The sequence below is a fragment of the Acomys russatus genome, chromosome 4, assembly GCF_903995435.1.
Source record: "Acomys russatus chromosome 4, mAcoRus1.1, whole genome shotgun sequence".
Lineage (NCBI taxonomy): Eukaryota > Metazoa > Chordata > Mammalia > Rodentia > Muridae > Acomys > Acomys russatus.
In genome coordinates, this window is record NC_067140.1 from 12,660,096 (window position 1) to 12,685,293 (window position 25,198).

The following is a 25,198-nucleotide window of genomic DNA, read 5'->3' on the forward strand; positions in this document are numbered from 1 at the left end:
AGGCTATTTTCCCTTCTCCCCATCCTCAGAGAGGCTCATTGGCATTGGCTTAGGCTGGACCAGGGTCAGGGAGATGCTGTGCATGCATATGTTAGGATTCCCATGAGGAGCCGTGTGGAGCCCAGTCTGATGGGTTCCTAGCTCTGCCCCGTAGTCAACCTCATCTGACCACACCCTGACCTAGTTCCCAGTCCCGGCCCCCTGCAGCAGCAGCAGCAGCAGCAGCAGCAGCAGCAGCCAGGCCTGCAGCCCCCTTGGCACCATTCCCCCTCACAGCGGCCAAATGAAAATGTTTGTTGAAAACAACATGTGCATAATTAAAGCTTAATGAGCGCTTGTCTGTTTGGAATGTGCAATTAGATTTATAATCGGGGATGGGAGCGAGCTCCAAATGGCTTTAAATGGAGCTGAGAGAGAGGATAATTTTTGCCATAAATCTGCGGTAACGTACTCGACATGTGAGTTACCAGAGGCAGCACCAGGCCACCATGATATACCCATTGGGTAGCTGCAGCTGACTGAGGTGCTGTGGTAGGACCCACCAGTGGCTCTGGAGGAGGGGGCATCTCTGCGGTAGATCTGGAGCACCCACCTGCAGGCCAAGAGATCTGTAACTGAGCGGATTGTGGGCGGTGAGACCTCCTGCCCAAACTACTGACCTGGCCAGGCAAGACCTCTCCGGCAAACCCACCATGTCCTGAAAATGGCAGCAGGGAGAGAGCCCTGAGCGACAGCATGGCCCTCAGCTTTTTTTTTCCTGCCGCACCCCAGAACTCAGAGCAGCACATTGTGAGGTGTCGGCGAACGTTCCCTGAATGACTGAATGACTCTCTGTCAGCCTCTTGCCTTTTACGTGTCTCTCTGTGAGCCCCAGTTTCCCTACACTGACAGAAAGACCTGGATTCGGCTATTGCTGATGCTGAGTTTCTTCTGTTCAGAACTCTGGGTCTGGGACAGGATAGTGGTTGGCCCCGAATCTCTAGATCAGCATGGTCAAGGAGAGAATGGAAGCAAGTGGGACTGGATTTCAACTTAGTGGCAAAGCGTCTGGGCAGTGTGTAGGAGGCCTGAGTTCCATCCCCAGTGCTAGAAAAACAGAAACAAATCAAATGTAAGACAAACCACATAATATAATTCCGAACACCTTTGTAGCCACATTCCAAGAGAAGTAAAAAAAAGAGGCAAAATTAACTTTAGTGGTATCTTCTTGGTGACTTAGGTCTGCTGAAGGATCATTTCGGTGTGCAATCAATATAACAATGTTGACGAAGTATTGGGCATCCCTGCTGTTCTTGTATCTTTGACAGCTGGCTATGTTTAATACTCAAACACCTTGGTATTGACAAAGCACGTTTCTGGGTGGCTGGTGGACAGCACCTGGTGGGAGTGCTAGGTGTCCCCATCTGTGAGGTACATGGAGTCCACCTTCCAGAGGAGCCTGGCACCTGGCGACACTCATCTGTGATTACCATGGTGACCATAGCCATCACACTATTTCTTGATGACTTTTATTGACTGAAACAAATGTTACCAGCTTCTGTGGTTAGTGGGAACAAGGGTCCTGAGGGGGCCCAGAGCTATGGGCTTTCTCATGAGGCCATTCCTAGACTTTCTGGCAGGCGATTGTCAAGACTTTCCCTTTCCTGATGAATCAAGAAAACTGTGTCCAGGCTGTGGACGATGATGTCACCTGCTCAGGCCCACACAGCTTGCATGAAGTTGAGGTGGGAAGCCAGTGTGAATTTTTTTTTTAGTGTGAACTTTTTTTTTAAAAAAACGTTTTTATTAGCATATTTAATGATATAGAGTAATGAATTATAATATGACATTTTCATAGACATACAATGTGCATTTGGTCACGTTTGCTCCCTGTTGCTCTTTTGTATCCTCCGTGGACTCTTGCAAACCTCTTCCTCTTTCTTCTCTACTTCCATGCCTTTTTCCTTCTGGTAACTGATGAGTTTCATTAGGGTCACTTACAAGGATGTGGGAACTTACCAATAGCTACACCTCTGAAGAAAGTGAGCCTTTGAGGGGTCCCACACAGCCTGGGCTTCAGACTCAGCCAGGGTATATCGTGCCTGTGTGGTCTTAAGCAAAGCCCCAAACCTCTCTGGGCCTCAGCTGGAGTGTTGGGCTTCCAGGGCGAGTGACATAAGAACACCCAGCACTGTGCACAGCAGAGCAGGGACACCCAGCACATCAGGCAGGCATAATAGTGGGGGAGGGGGACGCTCAGGTCACACACAGATGATTGGCATTTCATGAACGAAACATAACAAGTTATTATGGAGGGAAAAAAAAACACCTCACGGCCAGACTCTCTTAACAGGTTTATGTCAGGTGGTATGCTGCAGGCAGAGTGTGGACCAAATCTTTTCCATGGTGAAGACCTCAGAACTCAGTGGGCAGCCTCTCCTTAGAACATGACCAGTGTTGTTGAACTGGGTGTGTCCGATAGCTTTCTCTGGACTCCAAGATGAGGGTCTAGGCACCCTTCACAATTTCACTTGTTTAACCCCAGGGTTAGTTAGTCATACTCATTTCCCACGTGAGGAGCACAAGACACAGACATCAGTCAAAAGTGAAGATTGCAGGTGGGTGGAGAACGCAGTCTGCCCAGTGTCTGAACCCTGGAAGCCTGGCATCTGTAGCTGGATAAATTATAATTGCCCTTCCCCGTGTGGTGGTGGGCCTGGACTTGCTCAAGCCCAAGGGTTCCCTTCGTTATGGCAGTTGTGATCGCCCCCCTCCATCTGCAGAGGTCTCTCTCTCCGTGACTGTCTCCTGAGACTCCACATGAAACCACACTCTCGGCAGACCCCAGATCACAGCTGCCACACTCTTGCCACTGTCTGTTGAGCTCAAGTTTGTCTCTGTAGACTGAGTGTTGTCACGGCTGCATCAAGCCTGGCAGGAGCGGCGAGCTGCTTTGATCGGTTCTCTTCAGATCGCCGCAGGCACATCGCCTGGCGCCTCGTGACTGGCTGGGCTGAGGGCTGTTCATCCTTCATCTTTGACCCGTTGTCTCTGTGCAGAGTAGAGGACCAGCTGTTTCTTCGCAGTTGCTGCTTTGGTACCTGGGATCAAGGGCAGGTTTAAAAGCACTGAGTGGCTCCGGGCAAGCTTCCAACTACCTGAAATCTCACCTTGTTCTCTCTCATGGGGGGCTGGCCGTGGCAGCCTTGCTGTTTCTACAGGGTTCTAATGAGATGCTCAGGCATAGTCTGAGTCCGGAAAGGTGGTCATTGGCGCATCCTCACAGCAACCTGAATGTCATGTTCCTGCTCTTTGCCTTGTCTGTGCCTATGTCTGACCCCGGAAGTGCCTCTGTTGAAAAGCCATCCTCCCTGCTTCTCTTCTTCTGGGTCCCTGTCTCGGTTGCCAAAGAAAACCCCATTGCTTGAGGGTGTAGCAAGAGGCTATGTTCTGTGCCTTGCTTTCTGAGTTCATCAAGCTGAGGGGCTGGGATTTGCGTGGCTCAGGGACGCATGGAGACCCAATGTGCTTAGAAAGAAGATGTGTTTGGGCTGGCCACATGACCCAGCTGTGGCGCGAGGCCGTTGAAGTAGGATGTTATTTGTCACGTGGCTTTCAGAGGCTGGCCAAATGCAAAACTGTCCCTGGCAGGTCAGGATGTGAACTGGTCTGTAGTCACCTGTTATTAGAGCTGGGGCCAGGGAATGGCCAATTGTCATCTGCAGAGCCGAGGAAAGGCAGGAAAGGTGGTGAGCCATCACTTCTCCATGGCTCCCAGACAGAGGGCCATGCTTGATCACCATGACCCACTGGATACCTAGCATACTGCACATGGCAGACAAGCAGCCACTCCTGCTTTTGGCTGTCTGATAACAGATATAATAATTGTCGTAAGGTAGGAATAATACCTTGTTTTCTTTAGTGTGTACATGTGTGTAAGCATGCTCAAATACATGTGGGCACATGTGTTCATATGGGTGCACAGGCACATATGTGTGTGCGCATATGGAGTCCTCTTCTGTCCCTCTCCATCTTATTCTTTGAGGCAGGGTCTTTTTGGACCCAGAGCTCACTGACTGGCTGGCCTCACTAGCCAGCTTTCTCTGGAGATCCCGTCTCCACTTTCCAAACACTGGAGCTACAGGTGGGCCTCCTCACCACTTCAGCATTAACGGAACTTGCATTCCTTCTGTGGATCCAACCCAGAGGAAGTGGTACTCAGATTCTGAAATCCATATTGTCACCAAAGCTTTCGCACTGTGCCGAAAAGAAGTAAGCCCACAGCTGATCTTACCCGCTTTTAGGTTGGACAAAAAAAGTGTGAATTTTTAGTGAAAGACCATAGGGTAGACTGTGTTGCCAGATTGCCTTCAAAGAAACAGAAGTTAGAAAAAGTTGGAATTCAGGGAGCAGAGCCATGAAAAAGAGAGTGTTCTGGGCTAAAGATAAGGTAAGAGCAAGGAGACAGACGTCAGAGGCCCCCACAGGATCCAGGACTGAATGATGTGTTTGTGAGTGTGTACAAATATATATCCATACACACATACACATGTACATATATATGGCTCACATATATACACACACACATGTATATACATATATGGCTTATATATATGTGTATATATATATATATACATACATACAGAAACACACACGTGTGTGTGTGTGTGTGTGTGTGTGTGTCTTAGGGGTTACTATAGAAACCAAGCAGGGCTTGGTCTGGAGAGCAAAGGGACAGCCTCATGATGCCAGGTCAGTGGAGGAGCCAAGCAGAAAGCTTTCGTGAGTGATCAGATTGGAGAAGACTGCGTAGGTAGAACAAGCTCGGAGTCACACAGAATATCGAGCTGGGCCTGTGTGGCGGTGGTATCTGTTATGACTAGAAGCGCCAGTGAAAGAGACAGCCCACGCCCTTGCAGTCAGTGATGGAGGGCTTTTATCTGAACCGGTCATAGGCCAAATGGGAAAATTACCAAGAAGAAACTGTAGATTGGAATTTGGGGTGACTTGGCTAAAGATAAGTGAGTACCTGAGAGATGGTGACGTAGTACAGCTGTGATGATGTAATCTTGTTCGGGGAAAGTTCTCCTGATTCACCACGCATCTAGCCTGTTTCCTCCCAGGCGCCCGCCCACCCACCCATGCATCCCAGGCTCCCACCCTCACCACCCATTTGCTTATCTTATCTGCCATCCCAATGTTTTTATGCACCCGTGTTTTCATGCTCAGCCATTTTATCTTACCCACTTGTTCATCCTCCCTCTTGACTTAACCGTCCCACCCACATATCCACTCATCACACGCAGGCAGGCTTTCTGTTTTTCCTCACGATTGAACCATCCTATCAACAATTAACAGGCTAACGTTGCTTGTATGTTGAAATGATATGATAAATGTGCTAGGCTAAATCGAAGGCTTCATTAAAATGAGATTTACCTGCTCTTAAATGACAACTACTAGAAAATGTAAATTACACCTGCGGATCACATTTCTGCCTTGTATTATGTTTCCTTTGGACAGTGAGATGTATGCTCTCCATCCTCCACCTGTGTATCCTCCTCCATCTCGACACTCCTCTGCCCATCATTCATCCATCTACCTATCTACCCAGGAACTGATCATTCACTCATCTATCCACCTGTCCACCATTCACTCATTGCTCCTTGGATCAGCTGATCAACCAAGCAATCTGTTATCTGTCTATCCAAACATCTATGTATTGCTGCGTCCATCCATCCACCCATCATTCTTTGGTTTCTTCATATACCTACTTATGCACGCATGAATCCATCCATCCACCCATGTATACATACAATCATACACACACACACACACACACACACACACACACACGTGTTCATTCATTCATTCATTCGTCCCTGCATCTGTCTACCCGTGGATCCATCATCCTTCAGTCCTTGCCTCCATCCATCATTTATCAGTCCTGTATCCACGGATCCACCTGTCTCTCCATCCCTCATTCATTTTGTACCTGCATCAATCCATCCGTTATTTTCTTCCTCCTTTCATCTGCCCACTTCCCGTGTGTCTCCATCTCATAGCACGTGTCTGTGAGAGATAGGTATTTTTATCTATCCTGAGTCAGAGACTGTCGGCCAGAAAGAATATGGCCAAGGCTCGTATGTAAGGCACTTGCCTAAGGTGAGACAGATAGAGCTGCACTCTGTCTCTCAGATCAGGGCTCCTCTTTTTTCACTCTGGCTGCCCTTTTTTTGGGGCGGGGGGTGTGAGGTATCTTTTAAGATAAGAACAATCCTTCGGGGAGACATGACGTGCTTACGTTGGGGCGGCTGTTGGAATAGAGGCCCACGAGCTCCTATTCCTGAGGCGGCCACACAGTATGGAGAGAGACAGCCCCTTTAGAAGCCTCTGTGAGCTTATCCCTGGTGGCTGACATGAAAGGGTTATCCCTACACATTCGATAGTTGCAAAAAAAAAAAAAAAAAAAAAAAAAAAAAAGTGGGTTCTTTCAGATTCCAAAACTCATTTCCATGACAAAACTCTTGGGAAGAGAAGATGAAGGGCCTGGCTTTTGCAGAACAATCTTCCAGCTGTAATGAGGACTGAAGATGGCAGTGGGGAAAGGAATTATAATTAGAATATGAAATGGGGAAAATTAATCTATTCCAGGCAATGGTAAGAGGATGTTCTGACGTTTCATAGCAATTCTTAGGCACATTTTAAAGCACGCAGAAGGTTGTGCAGTGTGAAAAATGAATTTTGGCAGAGGGTCCGATAAATTGTGAGATGTGCACAGGATTTCTGCCCACGTGCCACCTAACATGTCTCTCTGGGAACACGGAATGCGTGTTTGTGTTCACACTTACATGAGTTCCAGCAGACAGTTGCAGGTGTGTGTGGTGTGTTTCCACATCCGTCACCCCTCCTTTCCTTTCCTGTGCGTGTTCTGGGGATTGTGTGCCAGTTTTGCACAGTCTGCAAATGTGCCCTGCACCTATGCTCTGTGCACACTGGTATCACTCATGGATATGAGACCTGTGGGGCCAAGTTGTGCATGACACGGGTCCATACAAATCTGGTTTTGTGGCGTATGTGTGCTTGTACTCTCTGCTCACTTCAGTCTGTCCTGGGTAGAGGTGGAGATGAGACTGTTTTCCATCTGGTCTGTGCACATGTGGAGGAAGGTGGCCATGCTTTCTCTGAAGGGAGGAGTAGGTAGGTCTGAGACTCTTTCCTCAGCTAACTTGCTCTTTTTCCAGAAAGAGTCCTCTATGAGGAGAGAAACAAGGGAGAAACCTCAGACCTTTGTTTCTGGAGGCCAAGGAAGTAGAACCCTCTGAGCCTTTGAGGACTACACGCACTTCACTTCCTGGATTCAAAGTCTCTGCCCAGTAACTTTGACAGAGGAAGACAGACAAACAGCTTCCTTAGCCGCTTTCACAGCTGTTCAGCCCAGCATACTTCAGGACACTGTGTGAGACACCCAAGACTCTCCCAGTTGAGGCAAGGCCGAAGTTCTGTGGGAGCAGTCCACCAACTAAGTCTTTCCTCTAAGCCAAAGCCAGCTTCACGCCAACATACAACAGCTGCTTCCTAGATGTCATTTGAATTGATGGGTGAATGAATGAGCCCATTCGTGAGACTCTCTCTGGTGACCGCACAGGCGTTCACTGCCCCACCCCCTCACCTGCCCCAGACCCTCTCCAATAGGGCTTCCTGTCTAAGGCCATGGTCCACTGCTCACTCTGGGTGACTCTTCTCTCTCCTGAGTCTCAAGCACACTTGTCAAGTGTCTACTGTGTCTAGGGCCCTGGGATGATTGTTGACAAATGGAAGGATCTAGAAAAGCCTTGGTCCCTGATTGCAGGGAGCTTGTAGCATGGTAGGGAAGAATCTAGGCAAAGAAAACAAATGGCATTCATGTGGTCTCTTCCCTATTGAGCGACTTGCCCTCTCTTTGTGTTTCCTTGTTTGTTTGTTTTCAAGACAGGGTTTCTCTGTGTAGCCCTGGCTGTCTTAGACTCACTTTGTAGACCAGGCTGGCCTCGAACTCACAGAGATCCGCCCGCCTCTATCTCCTCAAGTACTGGGATTACAGGCATGCGCCACCACACCTGGCTGCTTCCTTGTTTTTTAATGGGGGAAAGGATGTTGTCGTCACTGGACTGTTGAGATCCTCTATAGAAAGCCTGGCACTTGGACCCAGGTAGAGTCAATTCACCACATTTTTTATTTATTTAATTTAACTTATTTATTGGTCACTTGCCCACTGTATACAAAAAAAGAGATGGACTTTTTTTCCCCCCTGCCTGATAGCTGTATTCTTGCGATAGTTTGATAACTGATGGCTATTACACAGGGATTTAGGACAAGTTCCAGTCCATTTTTCTTGTTACATATCGTGATGTATTATTAACTTACATCCCCCTGTTTAGTTGTAATGTTTTAGAAAATGTCTCAGCTCTCTGGTTAAGCTTCTCTTTCATGCATAGCACGAACTCCCACATCTCTGGGAACATTTGGTGTGGCAGGGGAATCCAACTTAAGCACTGAGCATGGGAAATGAAGACGTGATAGAGAGTGCTAGAAAGTTATAGGCTATGGGAAAGACAAGAGGTAGCAGTGGGAGAGGCTGGCTCTCTGAGGCCATGGTGGGGGTGGGGTGGGATGGGGTGGGGGCTGGCCTCGGGGCGGGCCGTTGTACACAGTGCCGAGGGAAGGGCTTGGATAGATATCTACATGGCTGAGGGAGTGCAGAGCTCTACATCCGGTGTCTGCACAACTGTCCTCGTGCAAATCAAGCCCATAGAGAGGCTTACACCCTCGTGCAACGACTAATGCAGCCATGTTGAAATTGTAAAAGAGAGAACGTGCATTGGGCCAAAGCTCAGCATAGTTGAGTGTCTATGCTGCTTTCTTGCTGTGGGATTCTGGAGACTGGCAGAAGCAATTATGTCTTGATACAGAGTGCTTTCCAAGGTGTGTTTCCATTAGAAAAAAAAAATGAGACACAAAGCAATATACAGAACATTACAATTTGGCGTGTGTGTGTGTGTGTGTATGTGTGTGTGTGTGTGTGTGTGTGTGTGTGTGTGTGTGTGTGTAGTAACTATAGACATGTAGCCCTCAGTAGATACAGCCCTCCAGGAGGATTCTTGTCCCTGGCCCAGTGGAGGCCATCTTGCTCAGAAGATACAGAAGATATGTGCTTCTGTGTGTCCCCTAAGGTCAGGGCACAACAATGGCTAGTTGTTGTAGACTGTGAAGGACCATCAACCCTTGCTTCATGCTGAGCCCGACCCTCTGTGCGTGTGTGCAGTTCATGTCTCATGACATCATGACATGTCACCATGGGATGACGGTGAAGTGAGTAATCTTCTTTAGCTCCTTTAGCCGATGTCCATACAGGTTAATGCCCCCCATACCCCCCAGCTCCCTCTTCCCCCCCAGCTCCCTCTTCCCCCCCAGCTCCCTCTTCCCCCCCAGCTCCCTCTTCCCCCCCAGCTCCCTCTTCCCCCCCAGCTCCCTCTTCCCCCCAGCTCCCTCTTCCCCCCCAGCTCCCTCTTCCCCCCAGCTCCCTCTTCCCGCCCCAGCTCCCTCTTCCCCCCCCAGCTCCCTCTCCCCCCTCCCCCTCCGCAACTGCTCACTCAAAAGTGCACTCATATCTCTGTCTCTGCTCCTGGGGGAACTCTATAAAGACGCCATTCTCCAGGAAAAAGGGCTGCCTGGAGTTGAGCTAAACCTGATGGCATGGGGAGAAAGCTGCTCTAAAGTGTCCCATAAAGAGGGGACCACTGTCCTACCCCCGTTTGACAAGATGAGGAGTTTCAGAAGCTGGGACACCAGCTGAAGGACACACATCAGTAGGCCGCTGTTAGGGCACACGTTTCTCCCTCTGCACCTGTTCCCCATGGTGAGCAGTTCTTCCTGAATCCAGGAAGGGGCAGATTCTCCAACACAGGACTGTGCTCCCTTGTCTGTTCCCACCACTGTCCTCATGACTGTGGCCATGGGTAAAAGGAGTCAGAGGCAGGGATAAAGCCATTTAGGGGAGGAAGATGTAGAGGGTATCTCTGAGGCGGGCTGTTGATGACTCTAAGGCAGCGGACTTCAGGCCCCTTCCTAGCACATGGGATTCCAGTGTTAGCTGATTGCCTCAGTCACTCTGGCAAGAAGAGTCATTTGTATACTTGCAGGGGTGGGCAGCTCAGTGCCTGACAAGGCAGGCTGCTATGACAACATATCAACAGTGGAAGACATTGCTCGTCTTTGTCCTGTGTGTGATTGGTGGTCCTGACCTGAGCTTCCAGAGGCTGCAGAACAAGAGCCACTGGCCCTGCAGCAATGGGGCCTTGGGCATCCTGGGCTCCGAGGCTTGCTCCTGCAGCCCTTGCATTTTCTTCCTCTCAGTACACCCCCGCCCCCCCCCCCCCATTTACTTCCCTGGGATACAGGTCCTGGTTCCTTCCAGGAACATTTTAATGAGAATGGCGTCTCTCTCTTTGTTCTAGTTTGATGGTGACAGTGCCTACGTGGGGATGAGTGACGGAAACCCAGAGCTCCTGTCAACCAGCCAGGTGAGTCCCCCCTCCCCAAGGGGGGGGGCCCTGAGTCTTGGGCTTGTGGAGCCAAGATGCTGCTGGCATGGAGGTAGGAGGGCCGCCTTTGTCAGAGTTGCAGGACATGGCCTAAGGCTATTCTCTTGTTGTTCGAAATATCAGTTGTGTCCTTATGAGAGACAGTCAAACCAGGACTGAATACTGCTGGCTTACGGTGGGCATCGCTGAGACCATAACACTCTAAATGTGTCGCCCACATTTCCTGTGTGAGGGACAGATTTCATGGCAGTGGGGTCAGGTGTTCCATGCTCTCTGCCACTGCCTTCTCCCTCCACAGCACCTGTGGGGACACCTGGGGCGTGTGTCTACACACTAGTCAACAGATCCTAGCTCTCACATGGAATCGGTTATCTGAGGCTGCTGAGAAGGCTTATGGATGTGGCACAAAGGGGCAAGAGGGCAAAGGTCTCCTGGAAGGTTCTATCCAGTGATGCAGACCTCTGGGGCCACAGACGGCACTGAATTTTCCACAGGGAACAGAGAGTAAACATTTCTCTCACCCGGTGAGCATCCTTACTACAGATTGTGACCAGGGAAAGTGTCCTTGCTGTAGGCTGGGACAATATGGAAAATGGCGCCCTAAGGCAAGAGAGCCTGCAGGATGGTGACAGCTAAAGATGCTGGATGGGGGTCAAGGAGTTTCCCAGTTGCTGGGAACCCTGTGGAGCTGGAGGGCAAGCCTGGCCCTGTTCTTGACTTCCACCTTCTGTCTTGGCAACTGAGGTTGGCTGGCCCCTCAGCCATCGTGGCTGGTTCACATTTTCTGGCTGGAGAAAAACAAAAGCCTATTAATTCACAGACATAGTGTACCTTATTCTGTGACAGGTCCCATGGGGTCATAAATGAGTAAGATGTGGGCTTGTGGTCCATGGAGAGCTCTGATAGTGAGGAATCTAATGCAATTCAAGTGGCAAGGATGCTGATACTGGGGGTGCCACACCTCACAGCCCTTCTCTGGCCTGCCCCTATGTGAGCCCCTATGTTGCCATGGCAAAGCTGCCTTTATGTTGCTCTACCATGTGCCAGCCTGTGGGAATGGTGAACAAGACTCCAAGCCCTGGCGATGTCACACTGACAATGCTTGGTTGTTCAGATTCGGCTTGGAAGTGTGGCCATCCCAGGAGATCAGAGCTTACTCTGGACCTCTGAGTCATTCCTAAGTCCACATGGAACTTTGTAGCGTGTTGTGCTCTGACGTCAAGGCCAACCCATCACCTCCTCAGACTGCTATTCATAACCTCCGCTTCCAAACTGGGACCAGGATTGTCTCTCACGGCACTAATTTCTTTTCTTCTCTCTCTTTTTAAAAAAAATTTTTAATTTATGTGCCTTGGTGTAGGGGTGTCAGATCTTGGAGTTACAGGCAGTTGTGAATCCCGAGTCCTTTAGAAGAGCAGGCAGTGCTCTTACCCACTGGGCCATCTCTCCAGCCCCCCAATTTGTTTTCATGTCTGGGTCTTGCTACTGTCTGTGCTCATCTACCATATGCGTGTGGTGGCTCAGCTGGAGGCTGTGACTTCCATGGCAGAAGGAGGTTATACTAACTGTGAGATCCTCCCATGAGGCTGTGGGTGTCACTGAGAGAGCACTCCAGGAACTCCGGTGATGTGTGAGTGTGGCCTCACCTTCTCTAACAGGAGAACAAGGTAGTTGGACTCCTCAAGGGCTCTTGTAGACCTTTTTGTTGTCACCAGAGGGGCTGCCTAATTTAAGGGAAGACATTAGAAGCTGGATATAGTGATGTGTGCCTGGATTTTCAGCACTTGGGAGGCTGAGGAAGGAAGACAGTGACTTTGAGACTGGCCTTGGCTTCCTAGTGCATATACCTAATATAGCAATCCTCCTCCAACTGATGATGATGATGATGATAATAATAATAATAATGATAGTAATAAATAGTAATAATTAGAATTCTGTGAGATTGAGCCCAGTCAGTTGCACAAGCCAAATTTTACATCAGCAATTTTGCAAATGCAGCCTAGACTTCACATAGTTTTCTTTTCTTTCTTTCTTTCTTTCTTTACTGTAAAGCAAGTGCCTCACAATAAAGTGGCTAAAAACAACAAATGTATAGGTAGCTTCTGGTTGTATTGATTGGCAGTTTGACTGGGCTCAGCTGGGCGGCTTTTCTGGAGTGGTGACAGTAAGAGATGGAAGAGCCTCTTGCTAGCTGCTGGTGGAGTTTTGCTTCTGCTCCGTGGGAGCTCTCATCCCTCCTTCCTGACACCCCCCCCCCCCCCCCATCGCTGGCTAGCCCGATGCTGTTCACAAGGTAGGGGACATCTTCTCAGGGCAACAAGACCAAAAGCTGCCAGACCTTTTGAAGCCTAGACATGGACCTGGTCTATAAGTGCTTCTAGCTCCTTCCATTGGCCAAAGCCAGGCACAGGCCAAGCAGAGATTCAAGCAACGGGAACTAGGTGCTAGCTCTTGAAAAGAGAGGAACTGTAAAATTCTGTAGCCCCTTTGCAAACGGCCGTGTGAAAAACAGGATATGAAGTTCATGCTGGTTGTGTTAATGAATTGACCCAGGCTCTTTGTGATGTTGGCCCCTGGTCTTTAATGGCAAGTGACAGCTAGGAATTTCTCTCTTTTCCCTGGAGTCTGTATTTGAATACACACACACACACACACACACACACACACACACACACACACACACACACTTTCATAACGTAGGACCCATATGATCATGGGAAAATGAAGGTCTCAGAGACCAGAAGGTATATATAACTCATAAATACGTTTAACATCCCGAGTTCACCCAAGCAGCAGGGTTCACTGGGCACCTTATGACTCTAGCAAACAGCAGCTTCAAGGATGTTTCAAGCAGAGATCGGTTCCCTCCTGTCTGAGAGCAGACCCTGAGCTGCAGGGATCCATCTTGTCCGGTTGCATGGTTCGGGAAGAAGGGGCGTCTGCCTACCTGGGAAAGACTTGAGCCCCCTACAGACCTGGACCCGTGTTCCTAGCTCTTCTGTGCCCAGTATGGGCTGGATGTCTCCATGACAGTGATGCTAGCTTCCTACTGACAGGAAGAGTGACACCTGCCTCTTGGGGTCCTGGGAGAAGAAAAAGGCAGGGATGTGGGTTCTGTTGGCAGTGAATTAGGGGCTCTTCAACAGTACCCAGGTCCAGCTGCTGAGGGTGCTGACTGCTAACTTAACTAGAAGTGTGGCCTGTGACAAGTGGGTACCAGGTGGTGGGGCAGTCAGAAAGACAAACTTATGTTTCCGAAGGATAACTCGCTCTACAGGAACCCTCCCCCCCCCACTCTCCAGTGTAACCTGCATGGGCGTGGCATCCTGGGCCAGGCTGCATTCTACCCTCTTTTTTTCCCCATTAACTTATTTATTTGTTCATCCCAATCGCAACCTCATTGCCTCCTCTCTTTCCAGCCACCTACCCCTTTTCTCATTCCCCAAACTCCATGCTCCTTCCTACACTGAGTGTCTCAGACGAGTCTCATCTCAGGCTTCCTTAGGGTAAATCTAAACTAAGAGCCTGTGCCAACCACCAGTGTTCAGAGAAAACAGCAATGGCTTATTTCTATTGTTTTGTTCCCATTAATAATATTCTGGCCACACAAGATGAGCGTCTGGTCAATTCTGCGTCAACACGAACACTGCTTCCTTTATGGGAATCCCCTAGTCATCTTTGCCCAACAAATGTCTGTCCCTTCCAGGTACTGCAAATGTTAGTGTCTTGTGCTGTTTTTCCTGGCTGTGGGTAGTTTCCCAATTTTATGGCTGTAAAGAAGATTTGCTTGAAAGTTCTCTTGATTTTTTTCCTTAAGAAAAATTGTGCGTGTGTGTGTGTTAGGTGGGGAGGGAGAGAGACTGGAGAGAGGCAAATAGATTGAGATTGATGACAGGAGGTTTGCCAAAGCTCCCAATAGCATGAGTAGACTCAGGGAGACCTGGCTTAGGCAAGTGAAGGGTCCTAGACTGCAGTAGAGACAAAGGAAGTGACGTCAAGGGGATGGCCTGAGATGTAATTTTGGAAATCAGGCTAAGAGATTTAGAGAAAGAAGGGAGGAAGAGAGGTGGACGACTCTCAGGCTCAGGCACGGCTGTGCCGTCTTCTGAGCTGGGACACACCGGCTTCAGGAGATTGGACTTGCGTTTGACATTTGAGAGGCTCATTTAAAAGCAGTTAGACGGCTGTCAAGTTTGGAGCCGTCATGTAAACTGTGGGTTCTCAGCCTGTGGATCAAAGCCTGGTGTGTGTGTGTGTGTGTGTGTGTGTGTGTGTGTGTGTGTGTGTGTTAAATGAAACTTATGAAAAGAGAGATGCATAGAGAGCCTAATAATGGTTCTCCCACCCCTACTTTTGTTTTGACACTTTCTGTGTCCTTCCATACAGCCTTAGAAACCATGGGCAGAGCGTTGGGGGTGGGGTAGTGGTTAGGGAACATGGTGCTGGGGGGCGCAGTGGTTAGGGAACATGGTGCTGGGGGGGCAGTGGTTAGGGAACATGGTGCTGGTGGGGGAGCAGTGGTTAGGGAACATGGTGCTGGGGGGTAGTGGTTAGGGACCATGGTGCTGCGGGCAGGTAGTGGTTAGGGAACATGGTGCTGGGGGGTAGTGGTTAGGGAACATGGTGCTGGGGGTAGTGGTTAGGGAACATGGTGCTGGGGGGCAGTGGTTAGGGAACATGGTGCTGGTGGGGGAGCAGTGGTTAGGGAACATGGTGCTGGGGGCGGGTAGTGGTTAGGGAACATGGTGCTGGGGGGCAGTGGTTAGGAACATGGTGCTGGGGGGGGTAGTGGTTAGGGAACATGGTGCTGGGGGGCCAGTGGTTAGGGAACATGGTGCTGGGGGGCAGTGGTTAGGGAACATGGTGCTGGGGGGCAGTGGTTAGGGAACATGGTGCTGGGGGGTAGTGGTTAGGGAACATGGTGCTGGGGGGCAGTGGTTAGGGAACATGGTGCTGGGGGGCAGTGGTTAGGGAACATGGTGCTGGGGGCGGGTAGTGGTTAGGGAACATGGTGCTGGATCCACAGCCCCTTTTCTCTCCAGAAATGATCGAATTAAAACCAGTCACAGAACTCTGTGAGGCAAGAGGATTACAAGTTCAAGGCCATATTCAGCTGCATAGCAAGTTGAAGGTCAGCCTGGGCTACACTAAACTGTCTCAAAAATTTTTTTTAAAGGCAAATTTGAAATCAATTAAAGATTGAAATGGGCTGAGAGAAATCATAAGCGAACCAATAAAATTGCCTTTAGTATGCATTGCGGTTCGGAGCAGGGAGACACTCCTCCTGGAAACTTTTGAGGAAAAGGTTTAGAAACTAGGCCACAAACTTACATGAAATGATGTTTGCAATACCAGAACACCAGAGTGAAGATGCACTGTGAGCTGGGCAAGAATACTTTCAGCTCACAACGTAGTTGAAGGACCGACTTCCTTAATGTATCAAGACTTACGAGAAATCAGTTTAGAACCACAGTGGTGAGAAGGGAAGGAGACCTGAGCCAACAATTTACCGAAAGGAAATGTACAAGGGAGAGACTAAAGCTGTCATACTCATCCAGCAGGCTGACGACAAGTCCCAAGGCTTGATAGCACATTCCCTCAGAGATCTTGTGAGAGGACACATTTTTATACACTGTAGCAGGAAGTGTAGACTGGTCCTTGTGGCTTTGGATTGGAAGCCTCCTTCCAGTAGGGGGCAGTGTAAGATGCCCAGAATGGGAAAAAGGCAGACGTTCCGATCCTCAAGTTTTTGTCTCATGCAGCTCCTTTAACCTTTGCTGGTGTGTTGCTGAGCTTCAATTTCCCCACTAATAATCAGAAAAGAGTGTTGGATTTATCCCACCAAAAAAAAAAAAAAAAAAAAAAAGGGCTAGAAAAATGTCTCAGCAGTTAAAAAGCCCTGTTTGCTCTTGCAGAGGACCGCTGGTTCAAGCCCCAGAACCCACAGGGTGGCTCACAGCCATCCACAACTCCAGTTGCAGGGGATTTGATGTTCTTGTCTTCTTAGGAAGAGGACACCAGGGATGCATGTGGTGTAAAGATATACGTGAAGACAAAGCATTCTCACACACACACACACACACACACACACACACACACACACACACAAAATAAATAATTTTTTTGCATTATAATTTTTTTATTAATTCATTCATATCACATCTCAATTATTATCCCATTTTGTGTATCCTCCCATTCCTCCCTCCCTCCCGCTTTCACCCTATTCCCCTCCCCTATGACTGTGCCTGAGGGGAACCTCCTCCCCCTGAATATGATCCTAGGGTATCAGGTGTCTTCTTGGTAGCCTGCTATCCTTTCTCTGAGTGTCACCAGGTCTCCCCATCAAGGGGACGTGGTCAAATATGGGGCACCAGAGTTCATGTGAAAGTCAGTCCCCACTCTCCACTTAACTGTGGGGAATGTCCTGTCCCTTGGCTAGATCTAGGTAGGGGTTTGATGCTCACTGCACATATTATCCTTGGTTGGTGCCATAGTTTTGAAAATTGATGGGTTTAGGCACTGGAGTCAGAGGGCTCCTTTATTCCACACACAGATGCCTTTGTTGCTTAGGCACAGTTGTCCCCATCCAGCAGGTGAGGAAGGAAACCTAGGCTATTGAGGTTTTGTGAAGCAAAACCACTTCCCAGCAAACGCATGCATGGGTAGATAGGAGACCCTCCCGCCAGGGTTGAAATCTGAGGCTCTGCGCTTAGTCACTTTGGCTTCCGGGTCTGTGTACATTGCAAAGGGCAAAGATGACATGGCTTTTATTGCTTTAATTAAAACTGGGGTGAAGATTAAAATGAAATTGTGTTTCACCCGCTGCGGTTCAGAGAAGGCAACGGCAGCGATTACGCCTGAGATTACAAACAATCAAAGAGCGAAAAGGCCTTTTGCAACCGTTTCCTGTTGAAGCCACAAGCATCACACTTTAAAAATAATTACGGCTGTGTTATTGGAACATGATTCATAAATTCTGAATAAATATGAGGGGCCTGAAAGGAAAAGGCTTCCATTCCATAGATTTGCTTCGGATCTGATGAAAGTTAATGTCATTTCCCAGCTGGAGAGTAAAATGCAGGGAGGAGATAAAGCCCCACCCTATGTACCAGGAGAAAATGGAGTGTGTGTCCCGGGGAGCTGGCGTGCACACACCCTCTGAAGCCCAGGCTCAGGGAAAAAAAAAATGCAGGAGTCTCCAGGATTCATTGAGAGACCTGCCGAGAGAGGGAGTCTTATGTCCCTCCCATCCTCATCTCGCATTCCGGCGGCTAAAAATACACGTCTTTTAAAGTCATAGATTCCTGCCTGTAAGATGTTCAGATAGGAGACATTAGGGGACAGGTTTTTAGTGGGGGGACTTAGGCTATATTCATCGTGGCTCCCCATCATAAAGCTATTTCTCATACAATGCAGTCAGTGTTTACAGCCTATAGTTTGTTTCCTTCCGACCATTTACGAGGGGAATTGAATCCCGGGAAGCATTCGCTCTTTCCAACTGTGGTGGAAACAGTGACGGTGCTGGGGGGAGGGGCTGCCAGTGGGTTGGAAATGTAATTTCAAGTGTTTTCATAAAAACGGGAGTCCCTCCCTCTCCCCCAGCCCATCTCAAAATTACTATTCCCCGGGGGACCTAGCTTTTCACTGGGGGAGAGTCAGAGTGGCCCTGGCTTTACACATTTGTTCCTTGCTGTGTGGGAGCAAGAGAAACATGGCCGCATGTAGGGGCCTACCTAGAATAGCACTCACTCACTCTGTGTCCTGGGGTGGGTCATCTGCCCTCTCTGGGCCCTAGTCTTCAACATCCATGAGTGGGCGCCCGGCGACACCTCAGAGAACCCTGCCAGGGTATCTCTTGTCACCTGGAGGTTTTTCTCCTCTACCACTTGCCTAGGAATGCAGAGGAGGGGCCATGTCTGTCCACACTGCTGGTGAATGTCCTTCTCCACCTCGCTCAGGTCACACCCATTCCGAAGGCACCTGGAGATGAGGCCAGCGGCTTTGAGGCTGTTGTCAATCAACTGAGGCTACAATAAGGAAATGTTGTCAGTGAGATGGGCTTATCGGGGAGCTAAGGTGAAAACTGTGGGTTTGGAAAGATTAACCAGCTTTTCCGAGACTTGGCTGCATCTTTAGACGTCCCTCAGAGGGATGCAGCTAAGAGTAAATAGGATGCATTGATACCCAGGCGTCTGGCACACGGCGAAGGGCGGTTAGAGGGAAATGTTAGCAAGGTTCCCATCCCTGTGGAAGGAAAAACTGAGGTTGCATCTGCTTCAAGTGTATCCAGCTCAGGAGTCAGATGTAGTCTCAGAAAGATGAGCCAAGGAAGTCCAATCAGCTGGCTTATTCAGTGAAACTCAGATTAGGGTAGGCGTCAAACCTAGAAAGATGCTCGTGAAATTCTTTTGCCTTCAAATGTACCAAGAAAGCCCTAGAAAAGCCACAAAACGAGTAAAGGATGCCCCTGATCTTTTGTAGCCCATTGGAGGTGTGCAGCCCTCCCCACTCAGCAACCTTGGCCGGTGGAGTCGGCCTGGTCTCCTAGGTGCCTGGCTCACAACTCACGATGCCCTCCCCGCCAACACACACACACACACACACACACACACACACACACACACACACACACCATACACAGAGCTGTTCTGCCTGAGGCTTTGATGGGAAGAAAAGCCCTGGAGTGAGGTTGTGTCTCAGCGGGGCCTGGTGTTTCCCTCCGGACAATCCCCCAGTGAGGGTGAAGGCTGATGGCTAGTCTATCCTTTGTATTCCTCTGTGGTTTCCCTGTTCTGCTCCTGTGACGTTGACCAGATTCCTCGACTTCTTTTGGTCTCAGTTCCCACCTCTGTAAAACGAAAGCTTTAATACCTAACTTGTAGAGTAGTTAAGAAACCCACAAAGCAATGCAGGGTAACTGGCCATCTCTTTGGATAAAGCTAATTTGCAGTTTAAACACGAGAAGCAGTGAACCAGGTAAGAGAATGAATGTTTCCGCTAGGACTGTGGCACAGCGACCGAGGGGTTGACGTGTATGTTTCGGGTAAGCAGAGAAGCTCAGCTCTGAGACCCTCCAGGCAGGATATTTTAAAAATAACAATAAAAAAAAATCAAAGCACAAAACTGGCAAGAATCCAAACATCTAGCAAGGGTAGGCTGGATACTTGACTGGACACTATCTTTGCCCAGGGGCGCACTAGGCAGCAGCGACAAGACTGGTGCAGTCATGTGGGGTGACTCTCACAAATGCATTGGGCAAAAGGAGGCAGACAACAAAACAGACGTGAACTTATCCAGGGTGATAGAAAGGTGAGCTCCAGTTCTCTTTAGACCACTGGTTCTCAGCCTCCCTAATGCTGCGACCCTTTAATACAGTCCCTCATGTCCTGGTGACCATCAACCGTAATATTATTTTCAATGCTATTTTGTAACTGTAATTTTCCTAATGTCTTGAGTTGCAATGTAAATATCTGTGCTTTTCAATGGTCTTAGGAGACCGCTATGAAAAGGTCACCAACCCTAGCCCTCTCACGAGGGGGTCGTGACCCACAGGTTGAGAAGCACTGCCTTAGAGGGCAAGGGGATTTGAGGGTCTGGAGGCAGGGTTGCCAGGAGGCTCTCTTTCTTCTCTTGAGCTGTTTGTATATATACATACGCTTTGCGAAGTTTTGTTGAGGTGGTTGCTGGTGATTTGTTCACTTTTCTATTGGTCTCCTGTGTGTCGATAGGAAGAAAACACACCGTCAAGGAATTGTATTCATGCCGGTGTGTTTATTATTTTGCTAGATCACATATTAGTAAATATGCCAAATTGCGTTTTCTTGATTAGCACGTGAAACATGGGATAGCGTTCTTCTTGGGTTCCCCTGAGAGACTCACTTTCGGTCATTTGTCTTTTGAATGCTTCTGTAGTCCTGTCCACGAGGATGCCAGTGATGGCGATGCGTCCACGAGGTTTATTTATATTTGTGTGTGTGAGAGAGGTCATGTGAGTGTCACAGTGCCTTTGTGGCGGTGGTCGGAGGACACCTCTCAGTCCTTGTCTCTTCATCTTGTATGAGACAAGACCTCTTTGCTTCTGTGTAACCAGGCTCACTGACTGCCAGGCTTCTGGAGTTTATGTCTGTATCCCGTCTCCCTAAGAGGGTGGCATGCTGTGATGACAGACAGACACCAGTGCATTTACCTGGGATCTGGGGATCCGAACTCAAGTTGCCAGCTAGTGTGGCAGGAGCATTTAGCCACAGAGCCATTTCCACAGCCTTTGCCATCTACTGGGTTTTCTGAATTTGAGCGCACAAGCCCCTGTGGAATGTCTACAGAGGGTGCCACACACTACTTTCCTGTCATCAGGCGTCACTGATGTCCACTTCACAGTCATGGTCATCTGGAAGAGAAGAACTTATGACAAACACACGGTAAAGCTCTGTCTGCGGTAGGAAATAAATACTTCAGTATAACTGTTCAGTTGCTCCCACCTCACTGCTAAGCCGCCAGGGTGCTTCAGGGTCTTTATAGAGAGGCGTGAGAAGAGATACTCTGAAGAGAAACTGCCCTTCAGGACAAGGTTTTATTCAGGTGTCTCTATGCAGAGAGCCTGGCCATGACTGGGAAGGGCTAGCCTTGGCCATTTATCCATTATATCTTGACCAATATGTTCCCACTGGGAGCCAGGCTGGACTCACCCCATACAGTTTGCTTAACTTCCTGGGAAGGAAATTTTCCTTCAGCCACCAGATGGACTGTGAAGTCTGTCATGGCTCCAGCAATGGCTTGCCTCCGGGAAGCAGAGGACAGAGGCTTCCCCATATCTGCCTGGCAGTGCTGGCTGTGGCCTGTACTTCCATCTTTATGAACACAGTTTTAGGGAGCGTTCAGATCACAGATGTCTCTCAGTTTGTACACAGGTGTGGTGGGGTTTGGCTGGTATGATTCTATAGACCTAGAAGAGCTGGCTCATAGACTATTTGAAGATGTCTGTGGTAGTTTCTCCAGGCCAGGATTACTCCCCCCCCCCCCCACATACACATACACATACATGCACACATATTTGTGCATAAATACAAGCACACGCACAGACATGGTCATTCACAAGCAGCTCTGCACAGGACAGTTACTCCTACCGCTCACTACCTCGGTTTCTTCAGAGAAATGGAGGCAATAGTCACATGTGGTCCAGCCTGTTGTGAACAGGGCTTATTCACACGTGTTTCATACACACATGGTTAGCCGGGCGTGGTGGCTCACGCCTTTAATCCCAGCGCTCGGGAGGCAGAGGCAGGCAAATCACTGTGAGTTCGAGGCCAGCCTGGTCTACAAAATGAGTCCAGGACAGCCAAGGCTACACAGAGAAACCCTGTCTCGAAAAACAAAAACAAAAACATACACACAGGGTGGAGATTCTTATTTTAACTTGTTCTGTAATGCCAAGATCGCCCCGGGTAATGCTGAGATTATTCAGATCACAAGACTCCCAAAATGACCACTAGGACTCGATACCGATGCAGCATACACAGGGTCCTGTATTATGGGCTTCAGCCTTGGATCACAATTGTGACCCAGAGCTTCGAGGACAATGGGTTTATAAAGGGAAGCGGAGACTGTGGGTCCCAGGAATGTCGACCTGTAGGCAGCTTGGGTGGAGGCTGGATCTTCAGGGAAGTTATGGGTCACAGGAATGTCAACCTTTTGGCAGGTCGGGTGGAGACTGAGTCTCCGGGGAAGTTGTTTTATCTTAGAGGATCGTTAGGAGTTAATTGTATCCAATCCACTCAGGTGGAGTTTCTGGAGACTGCTGGCAGGTCTAGTTTATGACAGTGGTCATTCCTGGAATGCAGGAAGACGTGAACTCACCTGGAGGACAGGTTCTCACAGAACGTTCACAGACATGGCATTAGTTGCAGCATATAAGTTACATATAGAATATGGCATTAATTTTGCCCTTACAGTTCAATGACGGCCTCCCTTCTAACCTGCGGGTTTCTGGGGACATGGTCTCTAGGAAGAGCTGAGCCTGGTGAGTGAGTGAGTGAGTGAGCGAGCGAGCGAGCGAGCGAGCGAGCAAGCGAGCAACTCCCGCAGGCCCCTGGTTCAGGTGCCGACCTATATTTTTTTTTCCATGAGTGGGCTTGTGAAAGGATTTGCATATCAGTAGACATGCCACGTGTAGTGGTGGGTGCATGCCAGTGTGTCCAGACTCAACACCCTGGAGGGTGGGCTTGGCTCTAGTTTCAGAGCTCTGGACTGACTCAGAGCAGTTGCTCACCCACTCACCCTTCCTCCTTCCCTCCCTCCCTTTCTTCTTCTGTTCACTCCTTCCTTTCTTTTGACGTGGTCTAACGAAGCCCAAGTGTCGCCTCAAGCTCATTATGTAGTTAAGACAGATTCCCCTGCCTCCATCTCCCAAGTGCCAGGGTCACAGGCGTGCACCGCCACACCTAGCTTGCTTCTAAGCTGCAATTTATTCTGTGACTCCAAGGAACTGTCTCTTCCTCTGTGAGACCAAGGACTCTCCAGCCAGGGTGTGGCAGAGCTAGACTTTGAACCCTCATCTGTCTGTGGCAAAGTCTATGCTGTTGATGCCTCGGGCCATGGTGCCTCCAGTGTGCAGGGACCTGCAGCATCCCAGAGCTTGTCAGCTCCACCCACCTCCAGGGTCAGGCTGCACTGCAAGGTCTCTATTGTATGTGTGCAGTACTGACCAAGAAATATGGGGGTGAGGGGAGTACTGCCTGCCCCAGGTGTTAGGCAGGGAGGGAGCCTGTGCTCAGGGGTGCCTAGCTTGGGTTGGAACAGGCCCACACTGTGGGGCAGTTAAAATGGAAGGCACAGCATGGAAACACAGGAGCATCCACAAGGAGGCCTAAGTTCTCTGTTCATAAAGAGGCAGAAGTGCATAGTCATTACGAATACAAGCTCTAGGGCAGTTAAATGAGAGCTTGTCTCAAGAGAAAAAAAAGGGGGGGGGGGGGGGTAAAGAGGACTGGAGCTACGTCTGGGCAGGCTTGCCAAGTGTCCGTCGTGAGCCTCAGGTACCGCACACTCTCACCAAAACAGAGCTGGAGAGATGGCTCAGTGGTTAACATGCAAGCAAAAGGAGTGGGGTTCGGGTCCCCAGAACCCACACAACTGCTGGGTGGGCACTGACACCCCACCTGTAATTCCAGCCCCAGAAGGTAGAGAGAGAGTAGGGATGCCCAGGCCCAGCTGGCTGGTGAGAGAAGCTATATTGATGAGCTCCGGGCTTGGTTGAGAGAGCCTGCCTCACTGGATACAGTGAAAGATGCACTGTGGATGATTTCCTGGCACCACAGGGGGCGCTATTACACACATATGAACACGAATACATGCGTGCATGCACCGCACAAGCAGCGGCACCTGCAGAATAAAAAAATAATACTTTAAAAGAGAACGCAAGCACGCAAGCCAGATTTTTTTTTTTTTTTTAAAGCCAGCACACATCTCGCCCCACCTGATTAGGGTTTCAGGGTGGCTTAGTTGGGTGCCTTAGGCTTAAGATCTCTGGGGAAGTTTAATGTGGCAGTTGGGGCTATGGGCTAGTGAGAGGGTGCTGGTGAGAAGGGAGAATCATCTCCAAGTCCCTTTGATGGCTGTTTTCACAGCCAGTTCCCCTGAGCTAGACTGTCAGGTTGGTCCCTAGCTCCAGTCTGTCTGTCTTGGGTTTGGGGCAAGGTTCTCATCTCTTTGTCTATGCAGTGGCTTGGGTGACAGCACCCACTGCATGGATGATAACGTTCACGTGTGAAAATGACCCAGAGCTGGGTCCCCGCGCACGTGGTACATGCTGTATAAATGCGCACTGCGACCACTGCATCTTGAACGAAGCTGTTGAGAAGTGGTGTGAACCTCAGGGCTGTGTCACCTCTTCCAAGAGCCACACCACAGCTCCCAGCACCAGCCTGGCTCCAGGGTGTGTGCTCAGGAAGTCTCAAGGCCGTGGATGAGCTCCAGGATGCAACCTTAGAATGAGGACCATGCAGCAGGAGCATGGGGTCCCAGCTACAGGAGGAGGAGAAGGAGGAGGCCTTTATCCATTCTGTTCAGAGGCACCCACTCTGGCAAGGCAGCGGAGCACAGTCATGACCCTGCCAATGAGCAAGCATCACCTGAAGGAGGAGTGGGGAGGGGCCAAGGGCTAGTGGCCTAAGCAGAGGAGCCAGGGGGACACATTGGGGGCCCTGTGGCTGGTGTCACAGGGAGGTTATATTATTTTGTCCAAGCCCCTTCGATGCTAGAACAGTGCTGGGACCTTAATCTGAAGACCTTGGGTAACCTACAGTTTGCATCTGCAGTGCTCAGCCGCTCTTGGGGTACATGCAAGAGCCATTATGTTCTGAGAACTTCTGCAGCTTTGCTCTGGTGCTGGCTAGGCACATTTTAAAAGGTAAAGCTACTTCTGTGGTTTCCAAAAGGCAGGGATGGAAAAGGAAAAAAAAAAAAAAAAAATACCTGCAAAGAGACATAATAGACATTTCCCCAGAAGCTATTTTAGCACAGAAAGGGCTAGAAAGCCTACTCAGTAGTTTTAAATGCTTTCAAAAGCAGCTCTGCCCAGGTCTGCCTGCATACCTGCAAACTAGGCCCAGGGGCCCAAGTCAGTCCCTTTATTTACAGGCAGT

General features: G+C 49.4%; 1 protein-coding gene across 3 annotated transcripts in view; it reads left to right on the forward strand.

Moving 5' to 3' along the window:
* Tox2 (TOX high mobility group box family member 2) overlaps positions 1-25,198 on the forward strand; it is a 122,139-nt gene that overhangs the window by 32,433 nt on the left and 64,508 nt on the right. For all 3 annotated transcript variants that reach the window (XM_051143731.1, XM_051143730.1, XM_051143732.1), the window contains exon 2: positions 10,473-10,538. In XM_051143731.1, coding sequence (XP_050999688.1) covers positions 10,473-10,538 — 66 coding nt within the window. The remainder of the gene's footprint in view (positions 1-10,472; positions 10,539-25,198) is intronic.